Genomic DNA, 23,038 nt, shown 5'->3' with positions numbered 1-23,038 from the left:
TCCCCTCGAGTGAGCTAAGCATGATTACAAGTCAATTATGCAAAGTAAATAAATGAAGGAATTGCGAATGAATAGATGGATGGATACGCCCAAGGTTTTAAGTTTTAAAAAGGTTTTAAATTTTGAAGAGTTTATGAGCATTCATAAACAAAGAGAGTGAACATAAACACAAAGCTTAAATGCTTCACAATTTAGAAATCAGAAGATTGGTTATTGAGTTCTGCAGTGTGAGTTGACGACAACTGAGAAAGAGATGGAGGGTAGAAGGGAGGGGTGCAGTGTAGAGGTACTCTGAGGCCCAGACTAGCACTGGACCCTGACCAGCAGTAGGGCTGGTGGGATGGAGGTGACAGTCAGGCCATTCTCCAAAAGAAGCACCCTGAGGAGAAGGAAGGAGGATCTAGGATCCTCTCCAGGAGTTCAATCCCAAGGAGGACTGATCGGTTCTCAACATTCTAAAACGATGGCTCACAAGGTGCTAACAAACTGGTTCTGAATCATGCTGTATACTGTCCTTTACTTTAGGAACCAAAAAAGGTGTTTAGTGAGTGGTGGTGCGTGATGATAAGTAAGAAGCTTCTCCAAGTCTAAATAGCATGCAATTTTTCTTTAAAACTGTACACATATTTAAGAAAATTTTAAAATTCTCTAGATTTAAATTTGCAATTTCTAGTAATACAACAGTAAATCATAGAGGAGTTCTACAGGGTCCAGATTCAAGTTAGCAGCAACTCAGGAAAAAAATGAAAAGCCAAGAGAAAGGAAGTTATATTCTTAGACTTAGATACTTTCTATTTCACTAAAAGTCAGTAAGAAAAACTTCAACAGTTCTAAAAAAGCTAAGTACATGTGTAGATACAGAACAAAATATGTAACTATTAAATGTAATTGGATCATATTTACATGTTGAATCATTTAGTATAGGGACTTAGGTACCAGGGCTGCTATTTTTTCTCATTTCCTACTTTCTTCATTCATTGAACAAATATTTATTGAGGGCATATTGTGTGCCAGGTACTATGACAGGATTATAATGATACATCTATGAAATATGATGATATTATATATACAATATATCATATATACCATATAATATGATACAATAACAGGATTATAGTGATATAACTATGACAGAATTATAATGATGAACAAGACACAGCTCTCTGAACAATTTCATGTCTTAACCAGGGAAATGGTAAGTAAACAACTTCCACACAGTATGACACACACCATCATAGGTCTAAAGATAGGACATACCAAGAGTACAGAGGAGAGGCACGTCTCCCAGTCTTTTGGAGTTATATAGAGGGAAGAAGCATATGCAAAGAGCTAGAGGAGAACGTTTGTGGAACTAGACATAGAGATATAGTTTGACTGGAGATTTTAAAATGTCAGCCATCAGTAATAGCATTTCTTGACATCTATTTGGATTTTAAAGTGGTTGCTTGACTAAATGCCACTAGACGATAGTATCTTTCTGGTCTTATACCCTAAAGTAAAAATGATGAGTTGATGATGCCTCATATTTTCAGAGAATAGTTTCAGAGTCCAAGTTGGCAGTTTCATAGGAAAGATAGGAAAGGAAAAGTATAGCCAGAAATAGAAAAGCACACAGAGTGACTTCTTTTTGAGAGCTTAAATGCTCTGAAAGGTCATGAATAAATAAGGAATAATTATATTTTTCAGTGTATGTTAATGCATTTCATTAGATGTGTGTAGGACAAACTATATCACTGTCTGTTATTCAAATAATAGAAAGAAAGGAATGCCATTAACTGTTCACAATTTATCTCAGAAATCAAAGATTTACTTCCTATATTTTGTCAGTATACCATCTTTCTAATTCTTACTCCTTCTGAAATAACAGCCAAATATCATTTAATAACGAGACAATAAATTAGGAATGATAAATTTAAAAACAATTGTAGAGCTTAGGATTCAGAAGGTTCCAACGCAGACCCATATTTGGCAATGATAACATAAATGTTAGTCAAAAGAACTTTTCTTAAAATAAATCAAAACCAAAAGTGAGACATGCAGTTGGGATGGGGGAGAGCCGGGCTGTTTTGTTTTGTTTTTTCATTTTTAGGATTAAAAGAGAGAAGTCCTGATGATGGAGTTTACGATGGTTGATGTTTTAGAAAGCACAGATTAGAAAGAATTTATGTCTTTGAAAGTGATAACAAGACTTCTTTTCTCAAATTTAAACTGAATTTGTAGCTCTGTGAATGTATTCCGGTGTTAACTCTGAATTCAAATGTACTGTTGACTGGCCTTTGAGAAGGGGTGTTACAGTACAAAGAGCATGGACTGCTGAACCAAACTGACCTAGATAGGAAACCCTGTCATGTCACTTGTCAGCTATGGGCTGTTGCCCAAATCATTTAATCTCCTTGGGTCAGTTTTCTTACACGTAAAACTGGAATACTTATTTCTGACTCAGGATTGTTGTAAACTTAAATGAAATAAATAGCTAATGTGCCTCATTAGACCAGGCACATTAGATATTGCCAGACCCTTAATAAACTTCTGCCAATTGAATTAATATTAAGCAAACAGGTTAGTGATATTCAATGTTAAATGAGATTTTGGACTCCATAGATAACTTTTTCCCAGTTTTTAATTTTCTTTTGTTTTATTTTTAGGATTAAATAAATTCATTTTTATTTAAAAATTGGGGGGGGGGTGCCAAAACCTGGGAATAAAAATTTTTAAAGAGAGAGAATTAGAAAATACAGTCAATGCTCTTTTTTTTGGCTTAAACAACAGAATTAATTTTCTCACAGTTCTGGCAGCTAGAAGTCCAACATCAAGGTGTTAGCAGGTTTGGTTTCTTCTGAGGCTTCTCTCCGTGGCTTGTAGATGGCCATGGTCTTCCCTCTGTGTCCTAATCTCTTCTTACAAGGACTGCAGTCATATTGGATTAGGGCCCATTCTGGTGACATTTTAATTTAATTACCTCTTTAAAGACCCTATCTCCAAATACAGTCCTATTCTGGGGTACTGAAGGTTAGGACTTCGATACATGAACTTGGGAGGGATGCAATGGAGCCTATAACACCCCTCTACCCCGCCACCCCTGTTTTAACATTGGCCTTTTCCCATTTTAAGATAATTTTACTTAGTTTTGGGGAGGGTAAAACAGTTAACTATTATATTTTAATGATTAAAAACAATTCTGTAAAATGAGCACACAGTGAATACAGTCACTTTAATCTAGGGTCGCCGACTCTCTGGGCCTGGGGAGGGCATGCAGGTGGTCAGAGCCCAGTCAAAAGGAACTCGCTCGGACTGGGGGAAGGAGGCGGTCAGCTGGGAAAGAAGCTCCAGTCAGCGGGTGGCACGTCCAGCTGCAGTCTATAAAAACGCATCTCGGGGCCAGTTTTACTTATGGTGACCGACTGACGTTCCTGCTCCTGATTACCAGCGAGCTAACTAACCCTGGTACAGGACTTCAGCTTAGACAACGCTTTGACAGGCTGTGTCTCTCTTAATCCTCTCGTCCCCGGACGAGGCTGGTGGAGATTTGTCAGCAGTAAACTGTTTACTCTGCACACATTCCAAAGAGGAAAATGGGCCCCTGCGCGGGAAAGAGGCCCGCTCCCGGGACAGTTACTCAGCGACTACCTCACGGAACCCCGGGCTGCCAACTCGGCCGCTGCGCCCCTCCGCGGGACGCAGGCGCTGTAGCAGAGTTCTTCCGGCGAAATAGCTGTCCATCCCCCAGGCAGCTGCGTCAATGCTGCGCGCAGCGAGAGGCGGAGCCTCGGCCCTGCGACAGTCGCCTGCGACAGTCGCCTGCGCGGGTCATCATGCTGTCAACCAGGCGCCTGGGTCTGGTCTTGCTACCGCTGAGGCGTCTCCGGAGGTGGCCAGGGTTCGGGACCTGTCCATTCCTGCGCTGCCTTGGGCAAGAGCCCTTCGAGAGAGCCCGGTTATTGTGTTGCAAATTCTCGTCTAGAGACGCGCGAGATGAAGAAGGAGAGCGCGAGGCGGCACAGAGGAAAGCCCCAGACGTAGAGTCGCCTCCATCTCTCCCTCCGCTCGTCCGGGGACTTGGGACCAGATGTCTTTCGTCACTGGAAAGCCTCAGACTACCGACGCCGCGAAAGGAGTCACCCCCTCGAAAGCACGAGGGCTCGAGTGAAGACCAGGGCCAGTCGGGTCCCGCACACCAGGGATCCGGCGGTCCCTCACTGCCCGCCTTGGCCCAGCCTGCCACCAAGGATGACGAACTTCACGTCTCCTCTTCCTGGTCAACTACCCGAGAGGTGCCTTTTCGGGCTGGGGAGCTGATTTTAGCTGAGACTGGGAAGAGAGAAACACAATTTAAAAAATTATTTAGGTTGAGCAATGCCGGACACTTAAATAGTATCTGGGGGGCAGTCCCGTTCAGCGAGATCGTGGGGAAGTTCCCCGGCCAGATACTGAGGAGTTCCTCTGGTAAGCACTTCATGCTGAGGAGGCCAGCATTGGAAGACTATGTATTACTGATGCAAAGAGGGCCTGCCATAACATATCCTAAGGTAATGCGATGGGAGTTAGGTTCATTTGGTTCCACCAAGAGCAAAACGGATGCAGTACTACAGACCTGATTAATGTACTTAAAGCACATCTCAGCACGTTTCAAGTTTTTATTGTTCTCACTTTTTTTTTAACCAATGGCTATGACTTTTACATATTTTATGATTACTAATTTTAGGAAGAAATAGCCAGATTTTAATTTTAACTTGGGAGCCTCGATTCTCGGATCTGTAAAGTGATTTACTATATAGAGTGATGTGGACTCACTGGGCAATAAGAATGTGTATTTATTCCCCATAATTCTTAAGTTTGCGAGTTCAGCATTCAAGAGAACGTTGAACTCTTGGGGACAATTTTTTAGTACCACTGTGGCGATATTTTAAGCATCATATTTAATCAGGCATGTTGTTAGAGGTATATTTTGTCAACAATAGATATCAAACTATGCTTTTTAAAAAATATATATATTTGTTGTTGTTGTTGTTGTTGTTGTTGTTGTTTTTCAGTACGCGGGCCCTCTCACTGTTTTGGCCTCTCCCGTTGCGGAGCACAGGCTCTGGACGCGCAGGCTCAGCTGCCATGGCCCACGGGCCCAGCCGCCCCGCGGCATGTGGGATCTTCCCAGACCGGGGCACGAACCCGTGTCCCCTGCATCGGCAGGCGGACTCTCAACCACTGCGCCACCAGGGAAGCCCTAAATATATTTTAAATTTTATTTTATTTTTGGCTGCATTTGGTCTTTGCTGCGCACGGGCTTTCTCTAGTTGCGGAGAGTGGGGGCTACTCTTCGTCGTGGTGCGCGGGCTTCTCATTGCGGTGGCTTCTCTTGTTGCGGAACACGGGGTCTAGTAGTTGTGTCACGCGGGCTTAGTAGTTGTGGCGCATGGGCTTAGTTGCTCCGTGGCATGTGGGATCTTCCCGGACCAAGGCTCGAACCCATGTCCCTTGCATTGGCAGGCGGATTCTTAACCACTGCGCCGCTAGGGAAGCCCTCACTATGCTTTTCCCATTAGAAAAAAAAAATTTATATGAAAACAGATAAAATTAGACACTAAACATAAAAGGAATATTATTTATAAGTAAATTATCTACCTAGTTTCTTGTTACAATCTTATGCTAATCATCCATTGCTAGTGGTTTATTTTAATCATTAGTCACAGTCACTGTCCTTGAGCAGAATGTTCCTTTGTAACAACTCCTCCTCCTAGTCCTAGATGAGGAATCATTCATTATTTCTTTAGTAAATACTCGCCTACCTTATATATTCAGGGCACTATTTTAGGGAGGTGAAGCGGTGAACCACAGTCCTTGCTCTCAACATAGACCTTATGTCCTAGAGGAGGTGACAAGGAACAAACAAGTAAATGAAAGAATTCGATAATTTCAGGTAGTGCTAAGTGCCATGAAGACAAGTAGATTAACAATAACATTGTGTTGGGTAACCTGGGGGAGGAGAATACTTTATGTCAGGTGGTTAGAGAAGGTCTCTGAGGAGGTACATTTGATAAACTAATTAAGAAGAGCCAGCCTTGCAAAGATCTAGAAGCAGAGTGCTTGCAAAGGGAAGAGTATTGCAGAGTTCCTGCTGTGGGCTGAATGGGTTAGGTGAGGGAGAGAATGGTAGGAGATGTGCTGTGGTTGGAGATATGAGTATTTTATTCCATGTGCATTGGGTGACTGTTGGAAGGTTCTAAGTAGGAATCCAGTCTCTATATATGTATATTTTTTAATAAATTTATTTATTTTTGGCTGCTTTGCATCTTCACTGCTGCGCACGGGCTTTCTCTGGTTACGAGTGGGGGCTACTCTTCTTTGCACTGTAAGGGCTTCTCATTGCGGCGGCTTCTCTTGTTGTGGAGCACAGGCTCTAGGCGCGGGCTTCCGTAGTTGTGGCTCGCGGGCTCTAGAGCGCAGGCTCAGTAGTTGTGGCGCACGGGCTTAGTTGCTCTGCAGCATGTGGGATCTTCCGGGACTAGGGCTCGAACCCAAGACCCCTGCATTGGCAGGAGGATTCTTAACCACTGCGCCACCAGGGAAGTCCCTCCACTGACTTTTGAAAGCTGGTCTCCTCCGTAGAATTATGTAGTTTTATCTTAATATTAAAAGTTGGTCTGAGGGAGCAATTTTGAATAAACTTCCTAATAGTTACGTGTAAAGTGTGAACATTTCACAGGGGTCAATATCAAGCACTTTTAGGTTTGGAGTAGAAGTATAAATGGCAACACTCCCTAAATTTTTATTTTTATTTTATTTTTATTTATTTAGGCCACACCCTGTGGCTTGCGGGATTTTAGTTCCCCAACCAGGGTTTGAACCTGGGACCATAGCAGTGGAAGTGCCAAGTCCTAACCACTGGAATGCCAGGGAATTCCCAACACTCCCTAAATTTTTAAATTAATCTTTTCTGCTGATTTGCGTGTTTGGAATACTTATATAAGAACCATTGGAGAGTAGGAATTGTTGCCACTTAAGACTAAAGTGCAGCCCAGTTGTTAAAACCTTCTGCTGAGGATTAGGTTTATATTGTTGAATTAGTTAGGAAAGAGATTAAAATTCCTGCCAAGGAAAAAAAGGAAAAAGTCTGAAAAGATTGTTTGAAAGCCTAAAGTTTTAAAATGTATAGAAAACTCAATAGTAGAGTGATATTTCATATCTTCAGAGGAGTCTCCCAGTAGCTTCAAATCCCTTTTGGAAAGAGGCAAGGAAATGAATAAATGCTATTCCCACCCCAGTTTTGGACTGAAATCGCTAGGATGTGTAAAATGGGCTCCAACCTCATTCCATGGAGACCAGGTAACCTGAATGGCAGGAAGCAAAAGTTAAAGTGTGCTAACGTTTTTTTTTTTAATTTTATAATTCTAGTCTTATATGAAAGAGCCAAGGAAATAGAACTGCCTTCTCCAGGGCATTTCACTGAAATGGCTACTGGAGCTGCCTCCCACTCCTGTGTGAAGTTATCTGTGCCCCCTCCCACCTCTACTCCCACGTGCCTGGCAGATGGGAGAGGATATGTATGTCTGAAAGACTTTGAATTTGTTAATGAAACTTTTTGACTAATACACCTTAAGGATTATGTGTCTAAGTATCATTTGGTTCAAGCCTTAGTCCATCATTTCAGAAAATACGTTTTGAGGGCTTCCCTTTCCTTCCCTGGTGGCGCGGTGGTTGGGAGTCCGCCTGCCGATGCAGGGGACACGGGTTCGTGCCCCGGTCCCGGAGGATCCCACATGCCGCGGAGCGGCTGGTCCCGTGAGCCATGGCCGCTGGGCCTGCGCGTCCGGAGCCTGTGCTCCGCAACGGGAGAGGCCACAACAGTGAGAGGCCCGCGTACCGCAAAAGAAAAAAAAAAAGAAAATACATTTTGGCTTTTAATTAGATAACTGTACCTGTTAAATAGTTTCTTATGCATCCAAACCTATATTTAATACACAACTTTGTTGTGACTCAACAGAGGATCCTAGAAAACCTCCTGTTTCTTTTAGAATTTTCAAAGCAGCTTTTGCCAGAGAAGGAAAAGATAGTAAAACCTTACCAGATGTGCTGCTTATTAGCAACTTCGAAAGGTTTGTTATTGGGGGGCTGTTGAAATAAATGCTAACATTTAAAATTTTCTCTCTCTATAGCATTTGTAATATATAGTGAAATGATCAACAGCATGGTTAGGAGATGTTTGGGAGTTCAACATCAGGTCTACCGCTGACTTGCCCACTTGATTCCTGGCTGTGTGACTTTGGGCAAATTACTTTTTTGATTTCTCATCCTTATAATGGGGATGGTGATACTTTTCTCATATTAGTATTCTGATTAAACAAGATAATGTTTGAAAGCAGTTTGCATAGTTAACAGAAGCCTGGCACCTGGTGAAATTTCAATAAACAGCTATTACTACTATCATCCATGATATTCCTGTTAACAAAACAATTCTTTAGTTATAAAGTTTGGCAAATGAGTCCTCCTGTCTATTCCTGGTATGCTAATTCTAATGAGCATTCATCATTTCATGCAGAGATTATGTAATAACTTCCTAACTGGTCTTTATACCTCTAATTTTTTTCTATTCTAGTACATCCTGTATTCATCTCACAGATTAATCTTTATAAAATGCCATTAATATTACCTCAGTGACATGCCCCAGTTACTTACCAGGTTAAGTTCAGATGCGTTAGCATGGATTCAGGTCTCTCCTTACCGCTTCTCCTGAGATGGGCAAACTGTGTTTATTACTCTACCTCTTTTTTGTTTAAAAATGTTTCTACTTTGTGACTGTTTCCTTAAATTCTCTATGTCTTTAAGGTAGGGCAGTCTGCTGATTTCTCCTTTCTCTGAGCTCCTATTCTTATTTTCTGTAATTTCAATATTATACTGAAGTGCTTCTGTATTTGCTACCTGATTCTTGAATCTCTCATTTCATCAAGTAAAATATAAACTTTTGGTAGGCAGGGCCAGAGTTTAATCCTTTTTTTTTTTCACTTCTTTTCTCCAAGTCCAACATAGTGTTTGTAAGCCTAGGTGCTTAGTACATATTTATTGGTCACAGAGTCACCCATTCTGTGTTTCAATCATAGGATATGAATATGATACTGTTGATGATGAATATCCACCCAGGTGATACTGTTTTGGAAGCTGGCTCGGGCTCTGGTGGAACGAGCTTGTTTTTATCCAAAGCAGGTAAGAGATTGGGATAAATGAGTTGAATTTAGATGACAAAGAAAACATTCAGTCTGTCCATAATAACGGGAAGTTAAATAGATACAGATGTTTCAGAAAATATTCACATAACTTTGTGATAGAGAGCATTCTCCTTGAAATCAAATGTAAGCAACTGTTTTTCTTTCCATTTTGTGCATTTATTCAAGTCATTCTCTGTCTAACCCTCTCTCTGTTTGCTTTCTGTTGCTCCCTCCATGCTTTTTTTTAACTAAATTTTTTTTTAGAACATAACATAGCTACAGAAAAGTACACAGATCATAAGTGTATACCTCAATGAATTTTTATATCGTGACCACTCTCACGTAGTTATTACCCAGATCAAGACAGGGAATGTTACTGTACCACTGAAACCTCCTCAAATCCCTTCTCAGTCCTTATCCTACCCGAAGGTAGAAGGTAGCCACCACTCTGACTTTTATCACCATTGATTAGTTTTGCCTGTTTTGAATCTTACGTAAAAGGAATCCTGTAGTATTGTACTCTTTCGAATCTGGTTGCTTTCATTCAACGTTCTGTTCGTGAGATTCAGCCATTGCATGCAGCGATGGTTATTTCATGTTAGTTGCCATTTTTGTAAGTAAAGCACAGTTTATCCATTCTGCTGTTGATGGGCATTTGAGTTGAACGTTGTGAATAGTGCTTCTCTGAACATTCTTGTACTTGTCTTTTGTGCACACATGTACATGTGTTTGTTGATAATAGTGCCAAGTGAATACTCAGTATGAGAGAATATAGAAGGAGGAGGGCTGTCAGCTGCTGGAGAAGAGTCATATACTATCAGGAGCAAAGAATTATTTTTGCTGTTCATGAATAAATTAATACGTAATATAGAACTATTAAGCTAAAGGTAGATCACGAAGAATTTTCCTTTCTTTAAGAAAGTCTCTAAATATTGTCAGTCGGTAAAAGTACTGCTTGAAGGTAGCACCTAATCAAAACTCAAGAGGTACATAGTAAACATAAATATCTGTTCGTGTTCCCACCACTTGATTTCTGGTTACTGTTATTGTAGTTGATTATTGCTCCCTTTGACCACTTAATTCCTCTGATTGTCAGGATGGCTTTGGCTTGTTTGGCTGCCTCTGCAGTGTTCCCTTTCTCACCTAGTAATAGACAGCATTCTCTTTTGGTAGATTTTTTTTTTAATCATTCATGTTGGTTTTATAAATGCATTCCTTTTTAGCTAATAAACATGGTTAGAGCAGTTGTAGGTGTATGTGGGTAGATTTTATAAAGATTACAGATAGACATATACTGAATTAAACTTAAACCTTTTGTTTTTTGACCTATTGTCATCACATACAAACATAATCCAACTTATACTGGGTCAGGAAATTCATTTTGGGCTCCTCACATCTTTTGTTGGACTCTTTTCTGTGCATAGTTAAAGGCAGCCATTTCTTCACAATCTGTGACAGATTCCTAAATGCATTTGACAAAGTGAATTTATAAAAAATTTGTGAAACAAGAGGAATGTTTGTATTTCTAATATCTATAGTGTTGGAGGAGTGTCATGGCATAAATAATCCCAAACTATGAGTGATCAAGAAATTATTGCTGTTTACTTTCAGGATGGATTTATTTTCACCATAATTCTCTAAAGTGTTTAGCTTATGCTACTATTAACATTAATTTTTATCCCTTGAGAACATGATGACTTACACCTGGACTTACATTTTAAAGAGACATGCTGCAATTTAAACTCTTCATTTTAACTATAGACTGATTGATCTGGGACAGCCTCCAAATGGTATCAAATCACCTCATATAGAGGTGGGTAGAAAATTAATTGCCGTAAGTTAAAATGTAGTAGTTTTCTGTGAAACTGCAGCATTACTATGATAAATAGTTTGAAAGTTTTTCAGACACACACAAAAATACAAGTATTGGGGCTTTCCTGATGGCGCAGTGGCTGAGAATCCGCCTGCCAATGCAGGGGACATGGGTTCGAGTCCTGGTCTGGGAAGATCCCACATGCCACGGAGCAACTAAGTCTGTGCGCCACAACTACTGAGCCTGTGCTCTAGAGCCTGTGAGCCACAACTACTGAGCCCACATGCCACAACTACTGAAGCCCATGCACCTAGAGCCCATGCTCTGTAACAAGAGAAGCCCGAGCACCGCAACAAAGACCCAACACAGCCAAAAATAAATAAATTTAAAAAAACAAACAAACAAGTATCTTTTAAGTATCTGAAAGGCCTAACTTCATCCATATGACATCCAAAAGACATGCAAATTAAAACTACAGTGATAAACTATATGCAATTTTTAGATTGACACAGGTAAAAAGTTTGATAACTCTTTGTTGGAGAGAATATGGAGAAATAGGCACTCTAATACATTGTTGGTCGAGTGTAAATTGGTATCATTGTTTTTTTGGAGGACAATTTGGTAATAATTTTCAAAATAAAAATATTCACATATCCCTTGAGTCAGCAATTCCTTTTTTAGGACTTTATCCTATAGATATACTGGCTCATGTGTACAAAGACTTAGGCAAAATAATTTTTATTGCAATATTGTTTGTTATAGATAATAACAAATAATAAATAATAACAAATAATAAATAATAAATAAATAACAAATAATAATAAATAAGACTAGAAACAAGCTAAATGTTCATCAGTAGGTGACTGGTTAAATAAACTGTGGCATAGTCATACAATGGAACATAATAGCTGTTTTAAAAAATGCAGTAGATCATTAATCACTGAAATGGCATTGGTAAATAAGAAGGAAGGTACAGGACAGTATATATGACAGGTAACAATGTGTGTTAAAAACAGAGAAAGATACTTGTACACTTGTACTATAGGCAGCGACTTTCTCGGGAAGGGCAAATAACTATGGTGGAATGATTGTCTCTGATGAGGGGGATTGATTGGGTATTTGGGATAGGGTAGAGACTTTTGTAACCTTGAACTATTTGAATTATTTTTTCACATCCATGTAATATCTTTGCCAAATAAAATTTTGACATTCTTTATGTACTGATTAATACTGTGTAATGTCGTGATTTTTTTTTAAATTAAGTTGGATCACAAGGACGAGTCATAAGTTTTGAAATTAGAAAAGACCACCATGAACTGGCTAAGAAGAATTACAAACACTGGCGTGATTCATGGAAAATGAGTCATGTAGAAGAGTGGCCAGACAACGTGGATTTTATTCATAAGGATATTTTAGGAGCAACTGAAGACATAAAATCTTTAACATTTGATGCGGTAAGTTTTCTAAAGTAGTCCTATGATATTACCTAATACTGAGTACAAAGAAAACAAGGACCATGCTTCTTTTATATGGAAAAGTATCTTCCTTCATTATTTGCCCCATTTCTATCTCTAAGAGTGGGAGGAATATTTTCCTTTAATATCATGGTGGGATTCAGAGCAGAGAGATATACTGAATTAGGTACCAAAGTTGTTAATAAATGTGGGGTAATGATGAAATACTAGGAGGAGTAGTTGAGCATCATGAACTTCAACGTTTCTAGGATAAAGGAATAATAATTTGGAAGCAGCATTGGGAGCATACTGAGCCCCACACCTGACCTCATATTGTGAGATTTGGGGGAATAAATAGCCTTCAGTTTTGAGGGAAGAGGCAAGAGGCATCTTTAGACAGTTAAAGTCAGGATGTAGAGGAGTGTCAATTAAAGATGTTGAGGATAGAGGCATATTTATTGTGAACAAAGCTCCAGAAAGTGGAGTGGAGGGATTTGTGAGGAGAAGGAGGAGTGGGAGGTTGAGTTAGGGGAGGAGAAGCAGAGTAGTATGAAGATAAAAGGATAGACGACGAGACAATGCCATTTTAAGCTGTGAACAGTGATGGTGGAGATATGGGCCATAGTGCTATCAGATGACCTCAGAGTTTCACAATTCTAGTTTAAGTTGCCTTACCCTTGATGATGCCATTATCAGTTCATGGCTTGACACTATGGACTGAGGTCTGGGTAAGAAGTCTTCTTCGCTTTTCTTTCTTTTTTTTTTTAAATAAATTTATTTATTTTATTTTATTTATTTATTTTTGGCTGTGTTGGGTCTTTGTTGCTGTGCACGGGCTTTCTCTAGTTGCAGCGAGCAGGGGCTACTCTTCATTGCGTTGCACGTGCTTCTCATTGTGGTGGCTTCTCTTGTTGCGGAGCATGGGCTCTGGGTGTGTGGGCTTCAGTAGTTGTAGCACACGAGCTCATTAGTTGTGGCTCATGGGCTCTAGAGCGCAGGCTCAGTAGTTGTGGCGTATGGGCTTAGTTGCTCCGCAGCATGTGGGATCTTCTGGACTAGTGCTCGAACCCGTGTCCCCTACATTGGCAGGTGGATTCTTAACCACTGTGCCACCAGGGAAGTCCCTTCTTCACTTTTCTTAATTGGCTATTGGAAGCTTATTTTAGGAACTTTATAAGGGAAACTAGGTGAGAAATGAAGTAAAGTTTAAAGAGGTGATTTTTATCAGGACTGGTTCCTATCTCTGATATAACTAAAGCCAATAGCTACAGTGGCACAGCTTCCTGGACACAAGGACCACAGTTTGTGTTTTTTTTTCCTCATCCTTGTTTGGCTTGCACATTATATAGCTCAATAAGGACAGAAAGAGGACTTGTTCTATGTAGGCCATCCATAGGAACGTCACAGATACGTGGGAGTTTAATTGGTCATCAGAATTCTGCTTGATGAGCATGAAACACAACAAAGGATTTTAACAGTATTGTTACAGCCTAGTGGAAACCTGCTGAAACATCCATCCCTGTTCCAAAGGAAAGAATACTCCTTACTAGATTTTTTCAATTGAATCTCTCTTGAATAATAGTGACAGATGAATACTCAGAGCATATAGAAGGAGGAGAACTGTCAGCTTCTGGGGAAGAGTCATATACTATTGGGGCAAAGAATTATAGTTGGAGTTCATAAATAAATTACTCATAATATAGAATTATTAAGTTAAAGCTAGATCATGAAGAATTTTCCTTTCTTTAAGAAAGTCTCTAAAAATTGTCAGTTGGTGAAAGTCCTGCTTGAAGGTAGCACTTGACCAAAACTCAAGAGGCATATAGTAAACATAAATATCTTTGGGGGAGAGGATGTTTATTTATTTATTTTATTGAAGTATAGTTGATTTACAATGTTGTGTTATTTTCTGGTGTACAGCAAAGTGATTCAGTTGTACATATATATATACATATTCTTTTTCATATTCCTTTCCATTGTGGTTTATTCCAGGATATTGAATATAGTTCATACAGTAGGACCTTATTCATCTATTGATATTTTATATATAGTAGTTTGTATCTGTTAATCCCAAATTCTTACTTCATCCCTCCCCCACCCCCTTTCCCCTTTGGTAACCAGAAGTTTGTTTTCTATGTCTATGAGTCTGTTTCTGTTTCATAAATAAGTTCATTTGTGCTGTATTTTAGATTCCACATGTAAGTGATATCATACGGTATTTATCTTTCTCTTTCTGACTTACTTCACTTAGTTTGATAATCTCTAGGGCCATCCATGTTGCTGCAAATGGCATTATTTCATTCTTTTTTATGGCTGAGTAGTATTCCATTGTGTATATGTACCACATCTTCTTTATCCATTCATCTATCAGTGGACATTTAGGTTGCTTCCATATCTCGGCTGTTGTAAATAGTGCTGCTGTGAATATGGGGGTGCATGTATCTTTTTGAATGGCAACTCTACTTTTAGTTTTTTAAGGAACCTCCATACTAGTAAACATAAATTTCTATGCATGTTCCCACCACTTGATTTCTGGTTATTGTTATCCTAGTTGATTATTGCTTCCTTGACTACTTAATTCCTCTCCTAGCTGCCATCTCACCTCCTGGGCCTTCACACTTCCAATCCATTCTCCTCATCTTTAGACTAATCTAGTTCTCATGCTGTCACTCTCCTGCTGAGAAACCAATTAGGAACTTTTCTTTCAAAGATTTATGGTGTCCTTCAGAATCTGATCTCAACCTTCCTTTCTTTAGCTTTTTTATATAACCTGCCTATACTCCTGCCATCTCAAATGAGGGTAGATGAATAAAAAAAGGTGTTGAACCACAAAGACAAAGAGAACAGAACAAGAAAAAAATGGCTAATAAAAGATTTTAAACAAATTTTAATACATTTTGTAAACAACCTAACCATCAAAAGAGGAATGGACATGGTGGAATACTAACAATGGTATTATTTAACAGTGAAATAAATGTACTGTATCTACATCAATAAATCTCCCTGAGAAAACCATAATTCAAAAAGACACATATGTCCCAATGTTCAATGCAGCACTATTTACAATAGCCAGGACATGGAAACAACCTAAATGTCCATTGACAGATGAATGGATAAAGACTATGTGGTACATATAGACAATGGACTATTACTCATCCATAAAAAGGAACGAAATTGGGTCACTTGTAGAGATGTGGATGGACCTAGAGTTTGTCACACAGAGTGAAGTAAGTCAGAAAGAGAAAAACAAATATCGTATATTAATGCATATATGTGGAATCTAGAAAAATAGTACAGATGAACCTATTTCCAGGGCAGGAATAGAAATGCAGATGTAGAGAACAGACGCGTGGACATGGAGGGAAAGGGGAGGGTGGGATGAATTGGGAGATTAGATTTGACATAGATACACTACCATGTGTAAGATAGCTAGTTAGAACCTGCGGTATAGCACAGGGAGCTCAGCTCGGTGTTCTGTGATGACCTAGATGGGTGGGATGGGTGGGGGATGGGAGGGAGGTCCAAGAGGGAGGGGATATATGTATACATATAGCTGATTCACTTCATTGTACAGCAGAAACTAACACAACATTGTAAAGCAATTATACTCCAATAAAAAAAATCTCATAGAACTGAGTGAAAAATGAATTATTCAAGAATAAGTATGGAATAGCTACATATATGTAAAATTTTAAAAACAGTACCATGTATTGTTTGTAGCTATATACATATGTTGTAGAAGCATAAAATTATTTGGCAACATTCCCAACTTCCGGACAATGATTATCTCTGAGGAGAGAAAAGGAGGGAGTGAATAGAGGGAAGTAAGTTTTGGAGTTTATTCATCCTGGTTCACTTAGGCTCCATAGTAGCTAATATGACCGTGGGTAAATTACTTAATCTTTCTGTGCCTCAGTCACCTCATGTATTAAATAGGAATAGTAATCAATACTAATACCTATTTCATAGTGTTGTTGAGGATTAAATGAGGTGTTTCTGTAAAGTGCATAGAACAGTACCTGATATATAGTAAGCATTAAATTATTATTAGCTATGATTTTCATCATTAGTTTTCTCCTTTTCCCTTTTCTCTACCTGTTTATTTTTTAAAATAAATTTATTTATTTAATTTATTTATTTGGCTGCATTGGATCATTGCTGCGCGCAGGCTCTCTCTAGTTGCGGCGAGCGGGGGCTACTCTTCGTTGCAGTGTGTGGGCTTCTCACTGCAGTGGCTTCGCTTGTTGTGGAGTACCGGCTCTAGGCGTGTGGGCTTCAGTAGTTGTGGCACACGGGCTTAGTAGTTGTGGCTTGCGGGCTCTAGAGTGCAGGCTCAGTAGTTGTGGCGCATGGGCGTAGTTGCTCCACGGCATGTGGGATCTTCCCGGACCAGGGCTCGAACCCATGTCCCCTGCATTGGCAGGCGGATTCTTAACCACTGCACCACCAGGGAAGTCCCTACCTGTTTAAATTCTACTTTTCCTTCAAAGCTTAGATAAAAGGTTGTCTCCTCCATGGAATATACCTTAATCATCTAAGTGGAGGATTATCATCTTTCTCTGAATTACTGAACCACTTTCTTGATTCCACAAATATGTATTAGAGACCTGCTGTGTGCCGCGTACTATGCTAAGACAAAAATGAATTATACATTTAAAGGAGGTTTCGATATAGAAGAAAAGGTAGACATATAAACATTTATTAGAAAGACTCAGAAGCATGAAACATTATGGCTGTAGAATTGGGTCTAATGAGGAGATGAAGATGCAAATACAGTCATGAGGGACTAGATAGTGAAGAACACTTGTGTGTATATCAAGCTAGGACATGTGGACATTATCTTTTAGATAATGGAAAACTATTGATGAGTTCTTAAGTAGGGGAGTAGAATGTCCAGATTCCTGTTTCAGAATAATTCTGGTGAAAGAATGGAATTTACATAGTCTATGTAGAAAGCTATTGTAATGTTTCAACAAGATATGATGAGGTCCTGACTTAAAGCATTAGCAGTAGGATGAATTTGAGAAATACTAAGAGGTAGATTTGTAGGACTGGATAATTTTAATCCAAATAAAAGCATCAAAACCCCACAGATTCTCAAAAAAGAATTCAAGGTAAAGAAATAGTGACTGTAATTTCCTGATTTGAGTGGCTAATGAATGGTAATGTTGTTAGCTGAGCCATGGAGCTTTGGAATGGCAGGCTTCTTGGTAGTCTTATTTTTGTTCCTTGTTGATAATATACTAAAACTACAGTCACAGAGACCAATATGTCCACACCGTTGGCCCTTTGATTAGTCATTGAGATCTTTACTTGGATATCTAATAGGCATCTTTTTTTTAAAGTATTTATTTATTTATTCATTCATTTATTTATGGCTGCATTGGGTCCCTTTTGCTACACATGGACTTTTCCCAGCTGTGGCGAGTGGGGGCCACTCCTTGCTGTGGTGCGTGGGCCTCCCATCCCAGTGGCTTCTCCCATTACGGAGCACGGGCTCCAGGCGCGTGGGCCTCAGCAGCTGTGGAGAGCAGGCTTAGTTGCTCCCAGCAGCTGTGGTGCACGGGTTTCAGTAGTTGTGGCTCACGGGCTTAGTTGCTCTGCGGCATGTGGGATCCTCCCGGACCAGGGATTGAACCCGTGTCCCCTGCACTGGTAGGCGGATTCTCAACCACTGTGCCACCAGGGAAGCCCTAATAGGCATATTAAACTTGTGTCCAAATCTTGAATTCTCGAATATTTCTCCCCAAGCTTATTCTTCCCATTGCCTAAAATTATTTTCCTCAATAGTAAATGACATCTCCATTCTTTCAGTAGCTTAGGATGAAAACACTGGATTCATTCTCACTTCTTTCTCTCACATCTGACAGCCAATTCTAATTCTAATTGGCTCTCTGTTCTCATCACATCCAATGCTATTTGCTATTGCAAGTCACCATCATCTTTCCTTGCCCAAGTCAGAATGTACTTAATGCCACTGAATTGTACACTTGAAATGGCAACTTTTATGTTATGTTTATCACATTCAAAAAAGTTTAAAAAGTCAGACCATGTCTCAAACTCTCCAGTGACTTTTCGCTTCCTGAGTAAAGTTAAAGTCTGTAAGATTCTGCATAATCTGTCCCTCCCCATCCCCACCACATCCCCACCATCTGAGAACTCTTCTCTTACAACTTTCCCCCTTTTGTCTCCACTGCAGCGACTGTGGCCTTCTCAGACTCACCAAGTATCCTACAGCCTCAGAGCATTTGTATTTGCTGTTCTCTGAATCTGGAGCACACTTCCCCCCTCAATTTCCACAGGGTAACCTTAATTATTTTCTTTAGGTATCGTCACTGACCAGCCTATGTATAAAATAGTACTTCCTTCCCCTGCCCTGTCATTCTATCCTTCATGTCCTCCTTTATAATCCTGTAGTTCTTCATGTCACTCATTACCCTCTGAATTACATATTTATTAGATTTTTGTTTACTGCCTATTCCTTAATTAGAATATAAGTTCCTATGAAACAAAATAGAATATAAGCTCCCATTATATTTTTACCACTTAGCAAAATACTTGGCACATGGTAGATGCTCAGTAAATATTTGGTGAATAAATTAATAATGAATGATGACCCATTATTACTGTTTTTTTAAAAACACATAAACAATAATTTCTAATTTAGTAAATATAATGATGTGCCAACTACATTAGATTGCTAGAGCTATCTATCAGTAAGTCACTTTATTTTCTATTTGACTGTATTTTTGTTTTCAGTGAATTTTTTTGTAATTTCATTTACTCTGCATTCATTCAACATCTTTTGAGTACAGCCCTGTATTCTGCAACTGAATGAAGAGTAAAGAAACAAGGGACATGATTCTTGAATTTTAGAATCTCTAAAATTAATTATTCAACACTTTTGAACATAAAAATACATATTTGAGATAATGTGAATTTCTATTGCCAAAAGCTGAACTAAAGCATTGAAAAACTTTACATATACAGTTGACCTTTGTTTTTTTTTTCGCGGTACGCGGGCCTCTCACTGTTGCGGCCTCTCCCGTTGCGGAGCACAGGCTCCGGACGCGCAGGCTCCGGACGCGCAGGCTCAGCGGCCATGGCTCACGGGCCCAGACACTCCGCGGCCATGGCTCACGGGCCCAGACACTCCGCGGCATGTGGGATCTTCCCGGACCAGGGCACGAACCCGTGTCCCCTGCATCGGCAGGCGGACTCTCAACCACTGCGCCACCAGGGAAGCCCACAGTTGACCTTTGAACAACATGGGGTTTAGGGGCACCACTCCTATGTGCAGTCAAAAATCTGAGTATAACTTATAGTTGGCCCTCCCTATCCATGGTTCCAACATATCCAGGGTTCCACATCTTCAGATTCAACCAACCGCAGATTGTGTAGTACTGTAGTGTTTACTATTGAAAAAAATCCTTGCATTAAGTGGACCCGCGCAGTTCAAACCCATGTTGTTCAAGGGGCAACTGTGTGTGTGTGTGTGTGTGTGTGTGTGTGTGTGTGTGTGTGTGTGTGTGTGTGTGTGTGTATCTAGGTATGTGTATAAAATATAGCTAAAGATTCCTGTATTATCAATATTGCCAAGTACAAGACATGCCATTACAATTTTTATGTAGTCAAGTACTATGACAAATTGTATAATTATAAGTATGCCTTTTTGAGAGGGGTAAAATGACAGTCATTAGTATTACATTCTAAAAAATGAAATACTTTAACTGGGTAATTGCTTTCCCAAAGTGTATAATTTCACCTCAATAAGAAAAGAAAACACATGCTTTATTTAAACAAAACTCAGTCTGATTCTCTTTCCCCCACTACAGGTAGCTTTGGATATGTTGAATCCTCAAGTTGCTTTGCCTGTTTTATACCCAAATCTTAAACAGGGTGGTGTATGTGCTGTGTATCTAGCAAAGTGAGTAATGTGACTTTTTGGTAATGATATTTCAAACACAGTTTTGTTTTAAGTACTAGGCTAAAGTGTTCATTTTGTAACTGAGTTAAGTGTATATGTTATCTCGTAAAACTGTTATGAAGGGCTTCCCTGGTGGCACAGTGGTTAAAAATCTGCTTCCCAACACAAGGGACATGGGTTCAAGCCCTGGTCTGGGAAGATCTCACATGCTGTGGAGCAACTAAGCCCATGTGCCACAACAAGAGAAGCCACCACAATGAGAAGCCCGCGCACTGCAACGAAGAGTAGCCCCCCTCGCCACAACTAGAGAAAGCCTGCGCGCAGCAATGAACACCCAGTGCAGCCCAAAATAAATAAATAAATTTTTTAAAAAGTCAAAAAAAAACTGTTATGAAACAGCATATGTCCCAAATTCAGTTACATTGCTGTTTAAATCATCCTTTACATAAATGGTAATATAAGATGCATACTTCTTCTGACAATTTAGAAGAAATGTTTTTAAAAGTGTAATGTGAACAATGACGTTATAGTCTCTTTATTGTTTTTACTTAGTATTCTCCTCTTATGTGCCCTAACTTGCATTTTTACATTTTTTCCCTTTTAATTTAAGCATAGCATTTAAATTGGCGTAAGAGGTATAGTGAACTTAAATATAAAGTTATTATTGTAGTAGAAATTTAAACTATATTTTTCACTTTTTTGAAAGCATCACACAGGTTATTGAACTTTTAGATGGAATTCGCATCTGTGAACTTGCCCTCTCATGTGAAAAGATAAGTGAAGTTATTGTCAGAGATTGGTTGGTTTGCCTTGCAAAACAGAAAAATGGAATTTTACCTCAAAAAGTGGAACCTAAAATCAACAGAGATTTACAATTACATTCTCAAAAGAAAATTAGAATTGAAGGTGAGATGTTTCAAGAAGATGACCATGGTGAGCTTCAGTTTTATTTTATGCATGTGTTTGCAATAATAAATGGAGAATACATTCCTGAATGTATTGGGCAATACATTATAAAAATATTTCTCAGGGATTTATTATGTTTTTCCTATAGAAATTGAAATGTGGTATTTATTCTGTTAAATTAAAATCTTTTAAGAGACAGAATCATGACTTTTCCTGCCTTTTATGTAAAACTCTGATACCTTTGAAGAACTGAACTTCTTATAATATTCATATTTTACTTGTGACAAGGGGATTGGCTTATGAAATACTTTAAATATACGAAATAATGTTGTAAATTTAGATCAGTGATTATCACTGAAGGGAAAGAATTTAATAGGACCCGATATGCAAATAGCTAATATTCCAAAAAGCAACTTCTAGGAATTTTTCAAAGAACTAAATTTAGGTCCTTGTTGTATGTACACATTACTTAGGCCATAAACAAGTTTTCAGACATCCATTGATTTATGATATGAGCTTATCCATTTGGTTATAAAACCATATATAGGTTTATCATGTCATCCTTGACAAGTTGTTTCTGTAAGATAACTGTCAGAATAGCTCCAAGACAAATGCTAAAAGAAAAAAAAAGTCTGAGAGGAAAAAACTTACAGGAAAAGGACAGTAATTTGTTTTTTAACAGTTTTGTGAACAAATTATAAAATATTTTATGTAGCTTACAATACATATTTTGTTCTATAACAGAAGAATCACATTCTGATTTTCCCTATGGATCATTTCCCTATATTGCTAGACCTATACACTGGCAAACTGGTCATACAGGTAAGTTTTCCATGCTATATTATATGGTGTTTTCTTCTCAAAATTGCAATGACCTTACCTTTTCCTCCCTTCAAATTAGCTTTTCTTGTCAAGTTGAGGAAGTGCAAACCACAACTTAACTGAGTACCTCAGATGACAACTGATTTGAAGATGTGAAGAAAAATATCAAAATAGAACTTTGTATTGCAAATCACTACTTTCATAGATTGGTATTCTTAGCTACTACTATGATTTGTATAACTTTTACATGTAATTCTGAAAAGTAACAAAAGCTAGAGAAAGATGTGTAACATTTCGAAACTGCTTAAATGTCCCATTTTGACACTTGTCTTGCAGTTAGTTTGACATTTTGTAGTTAATGATTCCAAGTTTGTTTAGTTGAGCCATCTCATTCTTCACTTCCTGTAAACCACTCCATAGATTTGTCTTCCTTCATGAAATTAGTTTTCTTTTCTTTGTTTGATTGATGGTCATTGGCTACCAAAATAAAATATGCATTTTGAGATAAATTTTAGGTATCTGTGTATTTTAAATACATATTTTAATGGCTTGTATGTGTCTTAAAAAATAACAAATCTGGGCTATAGTAAATAATAGGGGGAAAACTGATAAGAATAACTATCTTAAAAATTGTAACAAAAGATGTAGCAATTCTTGAATCTCTTATCTTTCTCAGAATCATTTTAACAGTTTGAAAGAACATCAGAATTATTCTGTTATATAAATCAAATGTTTGGGGAGTTCCCTGCTGGTCCAGTTGTTAGGACTCGGCGCTTTCACTGCTATGGCCCAGATTCAATCCCTGGTCAGAGAACTAAGATCCTGCAAGCTGCACGGCGCAGCCAAAGATAATGTTTGGAGAGATACACTTTTTATACATATGAATTAATTAGGACTAGGGCTTATTATTATTCATAAGCAC

The 23,038-nt window shown here is 38.9% G+C and overlaps 2 protein-coding genes across 3 annotated transcripts in view; one reads left to right on the top strand and one right to left on the bottom strand.

Moving 5' to 3' along the window:
- Positions 1–3,797: 3,797 nt before the first annotated feature.
- Positions 3,798–22,598, top strand: TRMT61B (tRNA methyltransferase 61B; the record flags this gene model as incomplete). 2 transcript variants are annotated; one of them, XM_082851492.1, is made up of 7 exons in its annotated part: positions 3,798–4,526; positions 9,090–9,192; positions 12,271–12,461; positions 20,297–20,388; positions 21,095–21,321; positions 22,039–22,116; positions 22,196–22,598. In XM_082851492.1, 7 exons carry the CDS (start codon positions 3,813–3,815, stop codon positions 22,237–22,239), a joined length of 1,449 nt encoding a protein of 482 aa, XP_082707618.1. In that variant the 3' UTR covers positions 22,240–22,598. The 2 variants fall into 2 exon arrangements, with proteins under 2 accessions (XP_082707618.1, XP_082707617.1); XM_082851491.1 differs by having other exon boundaries at positions 3,813–4,526; positions 22,039–22,598.
- SPDYA (speedy/RINGO cell cycle regulator family member A) overlaps positions 22,496–23,038 on the bottom strand; it is a 31,641-nt gene continuing 31,098 nt past the window's right edge. Inside the window, exon 6 of the mRNA XM_082851493.1 lies at positions 22,496–22,593. Within this exon, the coding sequence (XP_082707619.1) occupies positions 22,505–22,593 (89 nt within the window). The 3' untranslated portion in view covers positions 22,496–22,504. The remainder of the gene's footprint in view (positions 22,594–23,038) is intronic.

The sequence above is a fragment of the Leucopleurus acutus genome (genome assembly GCF_964270905.1).
Source record: "Leucopleurus acutus genome assembly, chromosome: 12".
Taxonomy (NCBI): Eukaryota; Metazoa; Chordata; class Mammalia; order Artiodactyla; family Delphinidae; genus Leucopleurus; species Leucopleurus acutus.
The sequence above is the reverse complement of the archived record's forward strand: the minus strand, read 5'-3'. Positions and strand labels throughout refer to the sequence as shown.